The sequence below is a fragment of the Pteropus medius genome, unplaced genomic scaffold, assembly GCF_902729225.1.
Source record: "Pteropus medius unplaced genomic scaffold, Ma_sr-lr_union100, whole genome shotgun sequence".
In the NCBI taxonomy this organism is placed as follows: domain Eukaryota; kingdom Metazoa; phylum Chordata; class Mammalia; order Chiroptera; family Pteropodidae; genus Pteropus; species Pteropus medius.
This window is the reverse complement of record NW_024354498.1, coordinates 2,118,579-2,135,475: the sequence shown is the minus strand read 5'-3', so window position 1 is coordinate 2,135,475 and position 16,897 is coordinate 2,118,579. Positions and strand designations below refer to the sequence as shown.

At 34.2% G+C, this 16,897-nt stretch overlaps 1 protein-coding gene across 1 annotated transcript in view; it reads left to right on the top strand.

The window, feature by feature from the left end:
• Positions 1-16,897, top strand: part of CNKSR2 (connector enhancer of kinase suppressor of Ras 2) — a 265,051-nt gene that overhangs the window by 112,977 nt on the left and 135,177 nt on the right. The window contains exon 6 of the mRNA XM_039852288.1: positions 10,876-10,995. Within this exon, the coding sequence (XP_039708222.1) occupies positions 10,876-10,995 (120 nt within the window). The remainder of the gene's footprint in view (positions 1-10,875; positions 10,996-16,897) is intronic.

The following is a 16,897-nucleotide window of genomic DNA, read 5'->3' as shown; positions in this document are numbered from 1 at the left end:
TATCTGGAGGGCAGGGAAGACAATTGTCAAGAGGAAGGAGAACTTACCACGGGCAATACAAGCATCAAAGTGCTCTTCAACACCTGGGCAAGCTGAGATAGCTCAGGACAGTTGCGAGGTGTGTCTTTTTCTGAAATAGATCTCTATTTATGGATGAGTAAAGAAAGAGAATGGGAAAAGAGCAGAGGAAATATCCTCTAATATAGTAGAAGAAAATCCTTCCTTATGAAGTAAGTTTATTAATAACATCTGTTTAATGTTCTCAATAGGAATCAAAAGAACATTGTTCGTATTAAAATAGAATACCATACTATAAATAAGGTAAGGCCACTGTAAACTGAGTGTAAAATGAATGAGGAAAACAGTCTGTAACAATAAGAACATGAAAATAAAAATGAAACCATGCCAAAAGCAGTAAAAAGCAGACTGGATATTGCAGAAAATTGAAACCATGAGATACAAGGTAAACTTAAATGACAGGCAGATATTTAGTAAATTAATAAAAACAAAAAGTAAAGAGAAGATAATGGCTATAAAGGAAAGCTTAAGTTTAACCCACCTTCAACTAATTGTTATTTTCTGAGGAAGAAAGCAATAGGAAACAAAGATAGAATCATTTAGGAATGGAAATTGGAAAATTTGGAGCACTCAATAGTCAGAAAATTTATTGGAAAGAATAATTTTAAGATATTTTCTGGTAACACTTTACAGATTCTGTGGCAAGAAACAACTCTATATTCATTCAACCAGTGGGAAGAGAGAGATGAGAGCTTTTGACTTGAAAGAAACAAAAACTAGATTGTATTCAGATGTCTACTCTGAAATTATAACCGCCAGAAGACAGTGAAACAAACTCCAAAAAAATCTTTGAAGAAAAGTAGTGACCAAAAATGTTTATATCTAACTAAATTATTCATGCATGAAAGTAACAAAAAGATATTTTTAGATCAGTAAAGTCATTAAATTATCTTTTAGGAAAATATAGTTGAATAAGTTCACCAAATAAATGAAGTAAAAATTGAATTCCAGAATAGGAAAGTTATGGTAGCAAAGGACTGGAGGTTAACAAAAGAATCAAATGAGATGGTGTCTTAGTTCATTCACGCTGCTTTGACAAAAACACCATAAACTGGGTGGCTTAAAAATGAACATTTCTCACAGTTCTGGAGGCTGGGCAATCGAAGATAAGGGTGCCAGCATATTTGGTGTCTAGTGAGGACCTATTTTCTAGTGAGGGTCCTCAAATGATAGAAGGAACTAGGGAGCTCTGTGGGGTTTCTTTTAGAAAGACACTAATACAGTTCAAGAGAGTTCCACCCTCATGACCTAATCACTTCTCAAAGGCTCCACTGTTAAATACATCATACTAGGATTAGGTTTCAGCATATGAATATGGCACAGTGAGGGGGGCACAAACATTGAGTCTGTAACAGATGGTGAGGAATAGAAAAATATGAGGGTTAGCTAGTATTTTTTAAATGAGAATCATTCATGATAAATCAAAAAGCTAATGCACATGTCATTAGATTTATATCTTTTTGAAAGAGATAAACCCTGCATCTGTAAATTAAATCACAAAGACTACCATTGCTTTCCAGTGGCAATTATCCTCAGAAAACAAGAAATTCCTGTAAAAGAGTAATGAAATACAAACACACAGACAATAACACACACTAAAAATATCTAAATGCTGGTGAGAGTCTGATGAAATTATAATGGACCTACCTCACTGCTAGGCATATACATTCATAAAACCTTTTTAAGTCTTAGGCAATTTCAAGGCTCAAAAACATTATTACTAACGTTTATGTAGTACTCGCAATATTCATCAAGCACTATTTTAAGTGCTCTATATGAACTTACACATTGGGTCCTTTATAACAACCTTATGAGTTAAGTATTATTACTATATCGCCACTTTACAGTTGAGGAAACTGAATCATAGAGGTTAGGTGACTTTCCCAAAGTGACACAGTTGGAAAGAATTTAAGAATTTAAGATAATACCTTGAGGATCCTGTCTAAAAATAAATTCTAAGATACAATAACATTTTCCATAGAAAGTACTTTTAGCAGCTAATGTAATAATGAAAAATAAGAAATACCGTTATGCTTCCGTAAACTATGGTACATTCACAGGATGAAATATTTACTATTCATAGTTACTATTTGAAATTATATTTGCGAATATATAATTTATGGATAAATTATATTTATAAATATGCCTAAAATATTTATTTGCTAATGTTAAAGGAAGGATTCTAAATGATAATCTTAAGTAAAAAACAGATTAAAACCATTATAAACACAGAATAAAGCACTATTGAAATTTGAAAAAGGAAATATTCTATATTAATATTTATTGCATTAGCTTGGTAAGATAATTTCTGATTTTTGTTTCAAATATCTTCCCAATTTTCTCGTTTGCACTGCTTCAATAATGAAAAAAATTTTTTAAGTATATATCTATTTTATTATATTTATAATCCTGATGACTTTTAATGGATAATTTTATGGTTCACATAGTGAAATAGTCAGAAGTGATTTGAACGATCCTTAGGCTAGATTTCCTTTTTACTTTTCTTATCTTAAAAAAATGTTTATGCTTAAAATTAGAAAGTAGTAGACTCTAAAGACCCAAAAAATGGATAAAAAGAGGGTTGGTTAGACAGAGATGTCTTTCAGTATGAAATGTGAGAATGAAAAAAGGAGATTGGACAGTTTGGTTTTCCTTGAAATTTGCCATTAAATATATTGGAACAGATGGCAGAATGTAACCATAAAGGACAAAAGGAAATTCAGATAATCAATGTACTATATATCTGAGTGATTGTTGACTAATGATACATAGTAATATATTTCACCTCTGTCGATTTGATATTTCCCTCTCAGGCTTTGTCTCTGATTGCATTTTCTCTGGCATGTGGAGTCCATCTGTTTTTGCTCTGAACAGATCCTTGTTTTATATAGTAAATCAGTTGTAGGAAATCTGGAGTTCTCTTCAGTTCTGTACCCTATCTCCTCACTCCCACTTTTCACTACAGTCTTTGCATCAGGAGAGAGAAACACTTTTGAGAAGCCATTTCAGACCTCATGCTTTTAGCAGACTTACTCTGCTTGTCATAGCCCCACTGCTCTCGTTGGTGAACCTGGAACACTTGTCCACTTTGATAAACTCACAGAGATCCCAGGCCAAGTATGACCATTATGTTACATTGTTTAAATCAGATTGTACTGAGCTCAAGTAAACCTTTTACACTAATCAACAGTTCGGTCTTGTATATGGCACTTGCTATGTGCTAGCGGTTTACTCCCGTTTTTATAACAATAATGGGAGGAATAAATACAGTGAAAGCCTATTCTATTATTTTAGTGTTACCTTTTAGTTGTTTACTACTTTGGAGTTTACAGGACATTCTCATGAATGCTCCTCTTCTTTCTTTTTTCTCTCCAAGCTTTTTTATTTTTTACTTATTTAGGTTTGATCATGAATTAGGCTTATTTCAGCACATTAATTGTTTGTTTTATTTCATAAACATTCTATGTAATTTTTTTCTTTTCTTTAACTATATGAGTTCTTTACTCCTAAACTTCATCTGGGCTGAGATTATTGTGCCTTCTCTGCTATCTAAACTAGAAATGGCTAAAACTGCACAGAACCAATAGTTAGGTCTAAGAGAAAAAGCCTAGAAGAGAAAATTAAGAGCTCATTTTAGACTTTGCCACACCATCTATTTATGTAAGCATAGCTTTCCTCTCCTGATTGCCCAAAACCTTGAAGATACAAGTACTAGAATAACAGCGTGCCCCATAACAAAATAAAAATGATCATATTAGTATTATATCTTTAGAGATTTTTTTAAAAAACAGTGGTACTCTAATGATGTCACAAAAATAATTTTGGTCTTCAGAAGGTCCCTGATGCTTTGTCAATTCTAGCTAGACTTCTCTTAAACCTGTGATCTTGGACCATTGCATTGAATATTTTTGTATGGTTGACGTTTTGGTTGTAACTGCAGATATTTGAACATACAAATTATGATCGATCTCATTAAAACATGCATTCTAATACTGAGTTTTATAGATGGAAAGCATCAAGATGCTTCTTTACTTTTACAGTTGATGTGACCCTTCTGTCTCGGCCCCGTCCCTGTCTTTGTGGTCAGCCTAAAGGAGGATACTAATACTTACTGAAATAGGCTTTGATTCCTTGTGTTGTATTAGATTATCTTCAGATTTGTGATTAATTGCCTTATAAATTATTTTAACCGTAAATTAACTTCTCCACAACCAATGTCCCATGCAAGAAAGAAGAAATCCAGATAGAATATGATGAAAGTAGAAAATGTTTGTCTTTTCTGGGACCAAAAAAACAAAGCATGTATATATATTAAAGGAAATGTGGCCACAAAGAATTGAATTGAATTGAAATAATCTGTTTTTAGTGTTTCTTACTATGATTTGAATAGACAGGATGTAAGTCAGTATATTTATATTGGTGTTCTTGCTAACATTACATTTGCTGAACACATTATGCATTGGAAAATGCTTTCATATTCAGACTAACTCTGACCGTACAATCCTTATTCTCAAAGAGTATTTGTTTTTCTTGGGAAGTCAGAGGCAGAGTAATGTAGTAGAAAGAGCACCAATTTTAAGAGTTAAAAAGATTTGGTGTCCCGACCCCATTCTGGCACTTACTAGCTGTGAGCAAACTAAATTAGCCTCTCTGATTAAGTTGGAAGATTGCAGCATCTGTGATTTCTAAGGTTTAAATGCCATGATTCTTTGGTAACTGACTCACAAATCAGTAGAAAACAGTGTAGCCACATAAATTGAAGGACTATTTTCATCTGAGACCATTCTTTATGTGATCAAAGACATTATGGATTTTTTTAAAACTACAATTATAGTCACTGTAAATGTAAAGAGTTCTTCAAAGTAATTAAAGTCATCTGGAGACAAATCACACAGAAACTTAAACAAATAATTATTAAACTATGATAGAAGAGTACCTACACAGATGTAAGGAAACTCTAAAGCATGCCCTAGGATTGGGCTTGGGTGTTGGGGGCGGTGGGAGGTACCTAAGGAAGGACCGTGTATAGGAAGACACCCTACCCCAGGCTGAGGGTCAGAGATCATTGGAGCTGTAGGGTTGCAGCTTCACTGGGCTGACTAAGCTGTAGCTGGTCCACAGTTGCCAGGCAAGCAAGAAACAACCTTTCAAGATGCAGGCAAGTGATGCTGGTGGGAGGGCTGACAGAGCAATTGGGGAGCAGCTATGAGTATGAGGCCAAGAGAGCCACAGGATGGTGGTCACTGAGCCCAGGCTGAGGCTGCGAGATCACTGAAGGACTCCATGGTCTGGGCACCACTGGATGCCCCACACATATACATCACTGATGGACCATGCAGCAGGAGCAAGAAGCAAAACGCAGCACAAAGGAACCTGGAGAAGCCTCTTTTCCCCCTGTGATGTCCCTCCAGCGCCCTCTACTGACAAAAACTTAACATTGTGCTCACTATAAAGTGAAATGCTTACAGAGTCCTGTCCATTATGACAGAGCAAGCAGTGAAGGGTGAATTTGGAGCTGAGAGCCAATAAATTCATAACTGACACATTGTGATAAGCTCTTTTCTCCAGTAAACCACATGTGGCAACTTTGAATTTCTCAACAGTAAATGAGCACATTGCTCCCAGTCTCTGCTTTTTATTCCCTATTTGCCCACATACTATCTATCTATCTATCTATCTATCTATCTATCTATCTATCTATCTATCTATCTATCTATCTATATGTAGTGCCTGGATTTCCCAGAAGCTCATCCAGTTCTAATGAACTGTTTCATTCCTGCTATTTGAATCTGAAGTAAAATGAAATAATCTTCCTAATAACCTACATTTTAGTCGAGCCACTGATATGTCTACACCCTTTTTAATCTTGAGCCTGGAAAGTACATGCCCTCTAATGAGTGCTCTCTTATCTGCCAGGATACCCACTGCAAACCTGCCTGGCTCTATTTCCTGCCCCGAAGAGAGCAGGCAAATAGAATGGAGATTTTCCCAGATCCGGTTCTGGTTTCCAGCTGACTATTTCCCTATGAGAAATCAGAAAAGTGGTGGAGCCTCTTATACCACCTTTCTTTCAGACCAAGATATCTCAGGCCAGTAATTGGAAGAAAGTTGCAAGTACCATGAGTCCACTTCTTGCTCATCAAAGTAGGTACACATTTGGGACTGATGGTCTGTCGCTGGTTGGTACTGACCTCATCATTCCTAAGTGATTATTATTTTAAAGTGTTATTGGTTCTTTTTCATTATCGGGTACACAAGGGCCACATACTTAATATCAGTGACATTAAAGACAAAGCCAAATACATTACCAGAGATATGTTTCCAGGCCGTGAAATCGTTGAGCACAGTAGTTGGCATTTGAATCACGCAGCAGATGCTCAGTGATTGTTGAATGAATGGCGGAAGGAACTGGTGGTAGTAGTGATGGCAGAGGTGGCTGAGGCTGCAACGGTGGAGGTGGCGGTGGTGACAGTGGTGCTTTCTTTTCATTTTTTGTTCTATTTTTTCTCACCATCAGAGTTTGAAAGCTAAAGGGATTGCAGAGTTTTCTAGGCCTTGTTGAAACAAAATTCATATGACCTTTATTTATTTGCAGCTGCAGTTGCTTTCTGAAGCTATTTGAAACTCTTAATCTTTGCTGTATACATATATAATTAATACCTTGGGTTAAAATTGAAATTTTCTATTATATTAATTTTTTAAGTTTAAAAATTTGTTTCTCCTGTAATTCTTTTATATGGGCAAGAAATGCTTGTGTTGGGGAACGTGTATATAGAATAATACTTTTGAATACCGATTTAAATTCTGTTTGTGAATTTTACTCTTTCATTATAATATAAACAACTAGAAAGAAAAAAATCACAATCCCATTAAATCTAGCCTGTGACATACTTCTGTTTTAAAAGGTTCTTATATCATAGCTACTCCTGTCTGTTAACGACTATTCAGTGACTAATTCTTTTTTGCCATCTTGAATGGTTTATAACAATCCAGAGGGTCAGTTATAATACCTATTGCCATTTTATGTTCCCTTTTATGTTATTCAAGGCATATTACTCACTAGGCTTTAATTTTAGTTTCAATTTTTTTTTAAAGAATTCTTTAAAGATAAATAGAATTTAAAATTTTTGGGTACGAATATGGTAAACATAGCAGAAGACTCCCCTTCATACCAGTGGTTACCAGTCATCTTCTAGCTAGAATGGAGATGTCTTCCTGCTGCTAAAATTGCTTTACATTTCCCCAAGACTGTCCTTCATAGTCTCAGTTCTACTCCGGATTTAAACTGCATTGTAAGTTGGAAGAACGCTTGCAAGCTGACCTTATATTTCATTATACTATGTAATTTCAATGTGTTATATAACATCCATTTAATACAGATATAGATTTTAAACAATACAAAATGAAATTCATCAAAAAAAAGTTGAGATTTAAGGATCGAAATAAGAAGCTGTAAGAATAATGATTAAGAATTCAAGTCCTTCTTTTGCCAAGGCAATGACGTCGGTCTGTTTTTTTAGCCATGCTTTCTCATCTGCTAAACTGACGATAATAATACCTACTTCAGGAAGTTGTTATAAGGATAAATGAGATAATGAATATGAAGTATTTAGCATTGTGTCAGACATATGATAGGTGTTCTATAACATTGATGTTAATTAACTTACAGTTATAAATAATGTATTTTTCTTGCTATATTATAATTTTAATTTTCTAGAATGCACTGTTAGTAGCAATAGATAATACTGTGTTTTAAAATGATAACAGCATAATATTACACGATTTCACTGAATGAGTAAATTTACTTTTTACAAGAACATGGTAAATAATTTCCCCAGAACTTTGCCATTGTAGTCTTAATGTGGTTTCCTGCAGTGGCTTGATGTATACTGCAATAATGAGTGTAGAATTAGCATATAAAGCCAGGCCATTTTATACCAGTTCTTACTAGCTTATTTAGTCAAGTGCCAAATGCTGCAATATAAAGGTTCTAGTACATTATCTCTCAAACAGGCAGCAGAGTTCTAGTGAAGTTTCTTTTTAGTCTTTCTATTATTATTTTCCAAGATCTTCATTCAATCCTGATAGCTTTGCCAGTAAAGTCAATATTTTACTCAACCTTTGTATTCCCAGCAGACCTAGCGCATAGCAGATATTTTTGCAAAAATAAATAAATAAATAAATAAATAAATAAAAATCACTCAAAGAATCTGAAAAAAAAATGATTTGCAATTTAATACAGTGGATTTAAATGGTATTAGTTTTGTAAAAATGTCTACAGTCTAGTATTTTTGCCTTTTCCCCTTCTCCCCCACTTCTAAGTGCTTTCAATGCTTGAATAGGAGAGCTACCATTGCTCATTACCAGGGTGTCGTACAAAGCCCTGAATGTTGTAATGCTCACACATGAGCCATTTGTATACATCCATTACCTTCCTATTTATTTATACATTGGACTCTTTTGAAATATGCTTCAACTTGTAGAAACCACAGAGGGTTCTTTTTAGCATACTAGTTTAGTAACCTTCAGATTGTCATGCAATCCAAGTGTTCTTTATAGAAACCCTTCAGAATTAACAATGTTATCTCCACTCTTGAGATAAAGAGAAAATAAGAATGAAGAAGTAACTACATATGGGAGGAAAAGAAAAGTTAAAAGATTTAAATCTGCCCAAAAGTGTTTATCTTTCTGTCAAACAGCAGCAATTTGAACTGCAGCCAGTTTTCATATGTAAATTGCTGCCATTCTGTCCTTTTTCCCATGGCCATTGATGAATATTTTCAAAAGGAATTTTTAAAAAACACACACACCAAGACTGGAGTCCCAGGATGGGCTACATAATATGTGAGACACAGTGCAAAATTAAAATGTCAAGCCCCTTGTTCAAAAACAAGAATTCCCAGATGGCAACAGCAGAGAGTAACACTAAGTGCAGGCCCTTGTGTGACTTCGCAGGTCACAGGCCCATAAAGCTGGTCCTGTAGGCTTCCCTGCTTGGGGAGGAGGGTTCCTGTTGACACTTTGCTTAGCAGCTCTTTAGGGTAATTTGCATTTCAGAGCACTTGAACGTGAGAAAGAGCTGAGACTTGAACGTGAGAGAGTAAAGAGCTGTGAACTCTATCATGATCATGCAGTATGATTACTGGTCATTATAAGATGGACAGCAAGGCCATAGGATTAACGATAATGACATAATCCATCCCACAAGTAAGGATTGAGCCCTTGGAGGGTAGAGAAAGCAACACAGGGAAAATAAGCATTTATTTAGTGTCTTCTTTTTATAGGAGCCATATTGGGCTCTTTTTTTAATATATTATCCTGATTTGTGATGTAAACCACAGAAAGTAATTTTTATTACCCCGTTTTCTATATGAAGAAACTGAGTCTCAGGGATATAAAATAACTTGTTCACAGTCACACAGCAAGTAACCAGCAGTGTGGTGATTGCCTACCTCTGTCTTCATATCAAACCCACGTTCTTTCCATGGATATTGCTACTGTGCCAGCTTATGTCTATCTTTAGGGGCTGATAGCCACAATAAAAGTACAGCCTTGAAAAGCAGGTTTGTGAACACAGTGGGAAATTTAGTCTGGCAGTTTCTGTCCTGTGAAGAAGCTGAACCCTGAGTACACTGAGACCGTGGACCAATTACAGAATACAGAATAAAAAGAGAGTCCTCATTATCTGCTCAAGGTGAAAAAACTCTGTTCTTTTCAGTAGGGTAATGCATGGTCACAGAACAAATGTAACTTGTTGGAGATGGATAGAAGATAGCATTTTGATTGCTACAAAAAAAAATAGCTTCTTCTACAGTAGGGGAAAAGCAAAAACAAAAATAAGCAAACAAACAAAACCCTCAAAGATGGGCAGCAGGCTTCATTAAGTACAATGAGAGTCTGTAAAGCATGTAAGGGCCAGCATATTTTAGGGCATTATATTCCAAGCTTCATTCACTCATTCCACTTTCTTCATGATTTTTCCATGTGTAAGTCCTAACCATACCATTATGCATGTATTTTAAATCTATTATTTTGTATCAGTGTGAATGGATTTACCCTAACTAAAGCACTAACTTTCTTTCCTCAGTCAAGCCACTCATTGTTAAAGCTCATTTGCTTTTCACTATATTCAACTCATATTTATTGAGTACCTTATATGTTCTAGGATCTGACTACCTGGTGTGGGTGGCAGGTAGTAGGTGGGGGAGAAAGAGAAGTCAGAGATGAGTGGGACATGGTCTCTGCCTCAAGAGGGCTTCAGAACATAGTTATCATACAATTATAGACTATTCATAGAATGCTGAGAATGCAGGATTGAAGGAGTGCCAAACTTTGCCTGGAGGAAGTCAGAAACTTTATACAAAGATAACCTTGAGTAGAAATGTCTAGACGAATAAGTAGGAGGAGTTCATCAGGCAGATTTGGGAGATTCATCTTACCTGGACCTTGGCTGGATATTTTTTTTTAACTATTCTGATCATTAAAGTTTTTGGAATTATCGAATTTAGTTTAATCCAGTGATGGTTATCAGGAAGTTCTCAAATTATTAAGGTTGTCTAGAAACAATCATTTTCTTTTAGGTCTGATGAATCAAATAGTGGAAATAAAACATAACTATAACTTCCTTAAATATTTTGATATATAGTTCTTGTATCAATAATTTAGAATATAGATGTGTTGTGTGCATATGTATTTTTCCCACCCGAATACCTTTTTAATGCAGATTTTATAGAATAAAATGCCAACTACTTACTTACGACATGTGTTTATCAGCTTTTTTTCTTTTTTTGTTTTCAGTGTAAAACTCTTTCTGGCGTCTGTGACCATATCATATCCCTGTCATCAGATCCTCTGGTTTCACAGTCAGCTCACCTGGAAGTGATTCAACTGGCAAACATCAAACCAAGTGAAGGGCTGGTAAGAGATACCATGTTTATCAAAGCCACCATCCGTTAGTGGACTGCTAATGGTGTGGGCAAAGCAGCATCCGAATATGGGAATCCATGAATTTTAACAAACTTTGAACATTTTGGTATTTTTGTCTAGAAGAGTGAAGGTAATAGGAGTTTGTCATGATAAGAAGTTTTATGAAGATAAATGAAGATGAAAGAAAATAAAAAATAGTGATTTCTGAATTACCCTGTTTACTTTGGTAATAATTTGGCTTTTATTGTGTTCTTTCACTCCTTACCAAAGTTCCTTAGGTTTAAAGGAAGTTTACATAAGTTTAATAGTAAGAACCACAGTGTTAACACCCATGCAGGTGGGTGTTTTGTTCGTTTTGCTTTGGTTTGTTCTGCTTTTAATAGGTCTCTCTTCCCTTAGGGTGGGTAAACTAAACAAATGCTATATCCTTTCTAAATCATACCCATTCTTCCCTATAAGATTGAGTAAGCAAGTGGATATTGCCAAAACTAGGCTAACATCCATGAGATGTTAATTTTTTTAAATTATGTAATAATAAAGGTAATCATCTACATTTTGTTCACCTGATTAAAAATTGTATTGCTTCTGAATTTAACCCAAAGGAGAAATCTCTTTTTTAAGCCTCTAGAAAGAAAGCACATAAAATTAATATTAATGAAGGAAAGACAAAAAATATCTATAAGTATGCTGCCGGTTTCAAAACAGGAAAATAAAATACCAAGAAAGTGGCTGGAGAATATCTTACCTATTACCCAACTATTACATGTTAGCTTGGTGCTACAGTGTTTCTAATTTCTCCCTGTTGAATTTTCCAAGGATTATAATTAATGATATTTTAGAAAACAGAAATTTTGGAAGCTAGCATTAATAATTTATATCAGATAATATGATCTTAAAAATTTCTAAGCAGGTTTAGCTTTTACGTCATGTTTCTTCTTCAGTTAAATATGTATGTATATAACTATTTCAGAGGGCAAAGCCTTCATTGGCCACAAGTGATTTTTCAGTTTGAAGCCATTTCTTCTATAGATTGACTTTTCTTCTAATATTTGGTAAATTACTTTTAGGTAACCATACTTCCTCGGGCTTTTGTGGCTTTTATCCGTGTCTTCCTGGGAAGATGGAACTCAGCATATCAAATAGCCAGCAAGCATGTCATCATCATAACTTATAAGTGTTAAATCTAACTTTAATTAGGTTTAAGAGCTTATTTCTAACATTTATAAACTTATTCAAAGTAATATTTATGGTTTTTAGTTATTACTTATTCCTTTTGGCTACCTTTACAAAGTCCAGTTTTATTTCAAGCACCTTTCGACCTATAGAATTAAAGATTTTCCTTTCTACATCCCTTTCCGTAGTTATGAAGGAAGGGAAGCTCTCTAAGCTTGATTTATAAAGTGGGAAATTATCAGCCAATTACTATGTCGTGTTAGACTAGGAGTCAGGACACCTGGATACAAATCACTTACATAAAATATTGCTGTGAATGTGATCTGGGGGAAGTGGGAGAGTAAATTTAATTTCCTTGGCCTTGATATTTTCATCTGTAGAATTTGGGGGCCAGAAAGGCTGGACTAGATCATCTCTAAAGCTCCCTCTAGCTCTCTGAGTCTATGGTTCTAAGGATGGTATGGTTCTGAGAAAAGAGCCTGATTTTATTTTTCCCTCTAATTTCCACTGATATCATGGGGAAAAAATAAACACATGAAGTGAGTCAACACAAGGCTAATTATTGGACTTTATGAAATCTTGATTTTTTAAATGAAGTTATAGCCCTGGACAGGCCTTTTATAAAGCTTTAAATTTGAAAAAAATAGATCTGGGTCTGCTCTTTGGAATAGTCATGAACTTAAAATGCTAGGAACCAGATTCAATTAAATAGTCTGGGAAAGATTGAGAAAAGAGAAGAAATGAGTGCTTACCATTTGCCAGGCATTTTCCTCACAACTCTATAGAGTAGGTATTAATTTTCTCATTGTGCGAATGAGAAAATTGGAATCACAAGTCTTCATCAATTTGCCCTGCATCATATATTGGTAATACACAATAGAGGCAGGGTTTAAGCTGAGGTAAATCTAAATGAATACATCTGAACAATGCGTGTTCCATTATCCCACATTTAAACTTGGAATTGCTAAAGGGAGATACGAGAAGTTTAGGAGGATGACTTTAAAATTTGAATTACATGTCCTCCCGCTGTTTGACCCTATCTCAGAGGTGAACAAGTGATCAGATATAGTTCTGTAGACTCTTCAGTATTCAAAAGATGATTAGTTTGAAGCTCATCCAAGCAATTTTTTTCTTCCAGAGAAATTCAGTTTTAAAGGACAATCGGCAGTACTTTATTGGGAAGATATTTCAGAGGCAGGAAAGGAAACAACCAAAATGTTGAATATTCATAAAAAAGAGCTAACTACAAAACTATTTCTTATGGTTTATATTAAAGGGGAGATGACTAAAGAGAAATTTTACATGACTTATTCAGGGTATCATTTTAAAAATCAGCCACCTTTAAGTTTAGTCAGTCGCATATGAATAAATAGATTTGAGGATTTTGGTAACATTTAGCATGTGCTTAGCCATAGGAAGTGTCCAAATGGTAAATGAGTGAAATAAATAGAAAGTTGTGGGAGAATACCAAGCTTTAGTGAGGTTTAATTAGCTTAGAAACATCTGCAGAAAGTCTTCTGCCAGTTTCAAAATGGAGGCTCTCTCATAGACAAAAGGTAGCTACTTTGTTCTTCCACTGATAAACTGCATAAATTGTTCATCAACTGTCTGCTTAATTTGTAAAATTTCCTAGGACCTGAGCATTATAAGGAATGGTGAAGAATGTGCTTAGTTATGATGAAAAATATGAAACTAGTTTCTGAAATGCTTTTAAACAATAAAAATGAGCAGAAAATTAAAGAAGGAAAATGAGTGCTATTAGAAAGTATCTAAACTAAATCAGAGCCAAGAGATCAGTTGAATAGAGAATAAGGGGCTGGTGGGGACATCCTTGAGGAAGGAAGTCTCTTGGCCTCAGAGAGTTCTTTTGCTATTTAGGCACTTGGACTATCTCCAAATATGCCTTATTTCATTGACTTGACTGTGAGGTTGCTTTGACTCCCATTGGTTAACCAACGTTTGGAGAGAGAGCGAAGCAAATGTCATTTTGGCAAGCTGAGCAGGAGAGAGGGAGCTGTTCGAGTCAGCTCCAGAATTAATTAATTGGTTTCAGGAAAAAGGAAAGAATGAAGGTTTTGATGAAATGGAAGCCCAGATTTGTCTCAGTTCCAGAAAAAGAGCCATTTGAATTACATGTCCTCCTGCTGTTTTACCCTTTCTCAGAGGTGAACAAGTGATCGGATGTAGTTCTGTGGACTTTTCATTATTCAGAAGATGATTAGTTTGAAGCTCATCTAAGCAACTTGTTTCTTCTCTTAGTTCTTTTGGTGCCTGACTTTTGGCCATTTTTCTCATTAGCACTACCAGAGGGAGATAAAAAGGATGATGATGTTAATTTTGATTATTAAAAGTAGTTATAACAAATGGCCGATTGAGGTTAGAAATGAAAATATTGCATAAAACAAAATATCTTCATTCTTTGTGGCATTTTAAATATGTGCTTTCTTTTCTATTACTCATAACAATGAAGTCACTAGACTTGAACTCTATACGTAGCTAGATCCTTCTTTATTTAAGCATTTTAAATATTTTATCCATCTGAAAAAAATAGCTTTAACCTAAATCATATAACATTTAATTATGTATAAATAATGATGAGATCCTCTTCCTATAACTAATAGATACTTGCTTTAGTTTACAATTGCCATTTTTATTAAAGTTCCTGGTATGTACAATTACACACAGATTTTATTTCCAGAGTAATAACTAGATTATCTCCATGAGTTTTTATTAACTCAATGACTATAAGATTTATCTTAGGATACTAGACTTTCTCTATGACTTAATCATTTATGAGATTGTTTAGAGCTCTTTTAAAACACCTTAATTCATAATCAGTAATGCACAGTGTTAAAAGAAGTGTGGAGAGAAATATAATCAACTTCAGCTTATAGTTGTCAGAAGAGATGGGTGATTAAAGTAAATTTGTAAAATATCAAACCCAGTTACTCTTTATAACCACATTGCACATAATAAAGATGTGCTAAAGAGGTCTTAGTATTTTAGAATAGATGTTAAACAGATATTTCACTTTAATATCTATAGTTGCCAAATGTTATATTCTAATAAGAAAAGCAAAGATATACAGCTCTCCTGTTAATAAACCAATAAATCGGGAGCCTAATGGTTGAGAGTGTGGTCTGGAGTTCTACTGCCTGGGCTAGAAACTTGGCTTCACCACCTTGGGCAGACCCCCAGCTTCTCTGTGCCTCAGTTTCCTTATCTCTAAAACAGAAGTAATGATAGTTTCTACCACACGGGCTATTGTGAAATAAATGTAAAACACTTAAAACAGTCTCTGGCACATTGTAACAAATAGATATTAGTGATGACGGTAACAAATAGTGATGAATGATGATTGTTTTGTATGTCCAAGCAATATGTATTGTTTCTTTCACTGTCTTTTTCTACTCTATTGTCTAACAATCTTTCTATGTAAAAGACTAAAACAAAATTTAATGTTTAGTTCTTACAAATATACTTTAAGATCTTGTTTTAATTTGATGTCATTTTGTTAATTCCTGGGTGGGGGAGAGATGATTGCAAGGATCTTGTCCTCTTCTGCATTCTATAATAGCATCATTATATTTACCTTTCAATAAATAATGGAATAAATATTAACTTCAAAAGTAAGTATGTTATACATTTGTCACCAGTGTAAGGTTGAATATTACCATACAGTTGTAACCAATTTCTTAATTAATTTCTATTTGTACTTGTATTGAGGTTAGTTATTTATTTATATAAAGCGATGAAGTTTCACTTAAGAAACTAGAGTTTACAGGTAAGTGATCACCTTTTAAAACATTCATTTTGTTTCACATTAGAGATCCAGGTTCAGCCATTTTTAGAAGTGATACCAACATTTTGGACATATGACATTATTGAAATGGCTTTTCAGAATTGAAACCTACCCAGTGACTTCTTAATAATTGCATTCCATGAAGTTTACTATTTTTTGTTTTTATTTCTTACTTGTTTCAGTGAAAACATATACATTCAGGTATCTAAATATATAATTAACATAAAGGTATGGGAAATTAATGTTATAGTAATTGTCTACTTTATATAAGTGCTTCAATATATGCTTTTTCTGATGATATTGTTGATTATGTTAAGTTCATTATATTTCAGACTTCAAGTTTGTTAAAATTAGCTTTGTTTTATTTTTGAAATGAATATTTGAAAATGCAAAGCACTTTTATAGGTAAAACTGGGGTAATTTTTCCCCAAAGAGAATTCAAAGTAACAAAATCTTCCTTAGAGAATTAAAAAGGCCATTTTCTGAATCATCAATTTTGTTTTTTCTTATTTACTTAAATAAAAATATTTTAATATTTAAAATGTGAATAGTTCCTTATGATATTTTTTTCCTTTAAAGTCTTATAATTTAAAGTTTTCATTTGTTCATAAAGCTTGCACAATTTCAGGATTGCTGGATAATCTTTAAACTTTAATGAAGCTTTCTCAAAATGGCTTTATTTAAATGGAAAATTGAATCTCGCCCTCCTTACTGAAAGGAGGAGTTGCCATGCATTACCTCTTAGTTATTGGTGTAGAGATTATTGGATTTAATTATTAAAATTTCATCAATAAGAAATAAAGGCAGAAAATGCAGGATACCACAAAAGAGCAGGAGAAAAAAAAATTATACTAACAGTATCTTGTTACTCTTCTATATCCAGTTAGTTGTAGTTGAAGTGGCTCTGTAGAAGTCTAC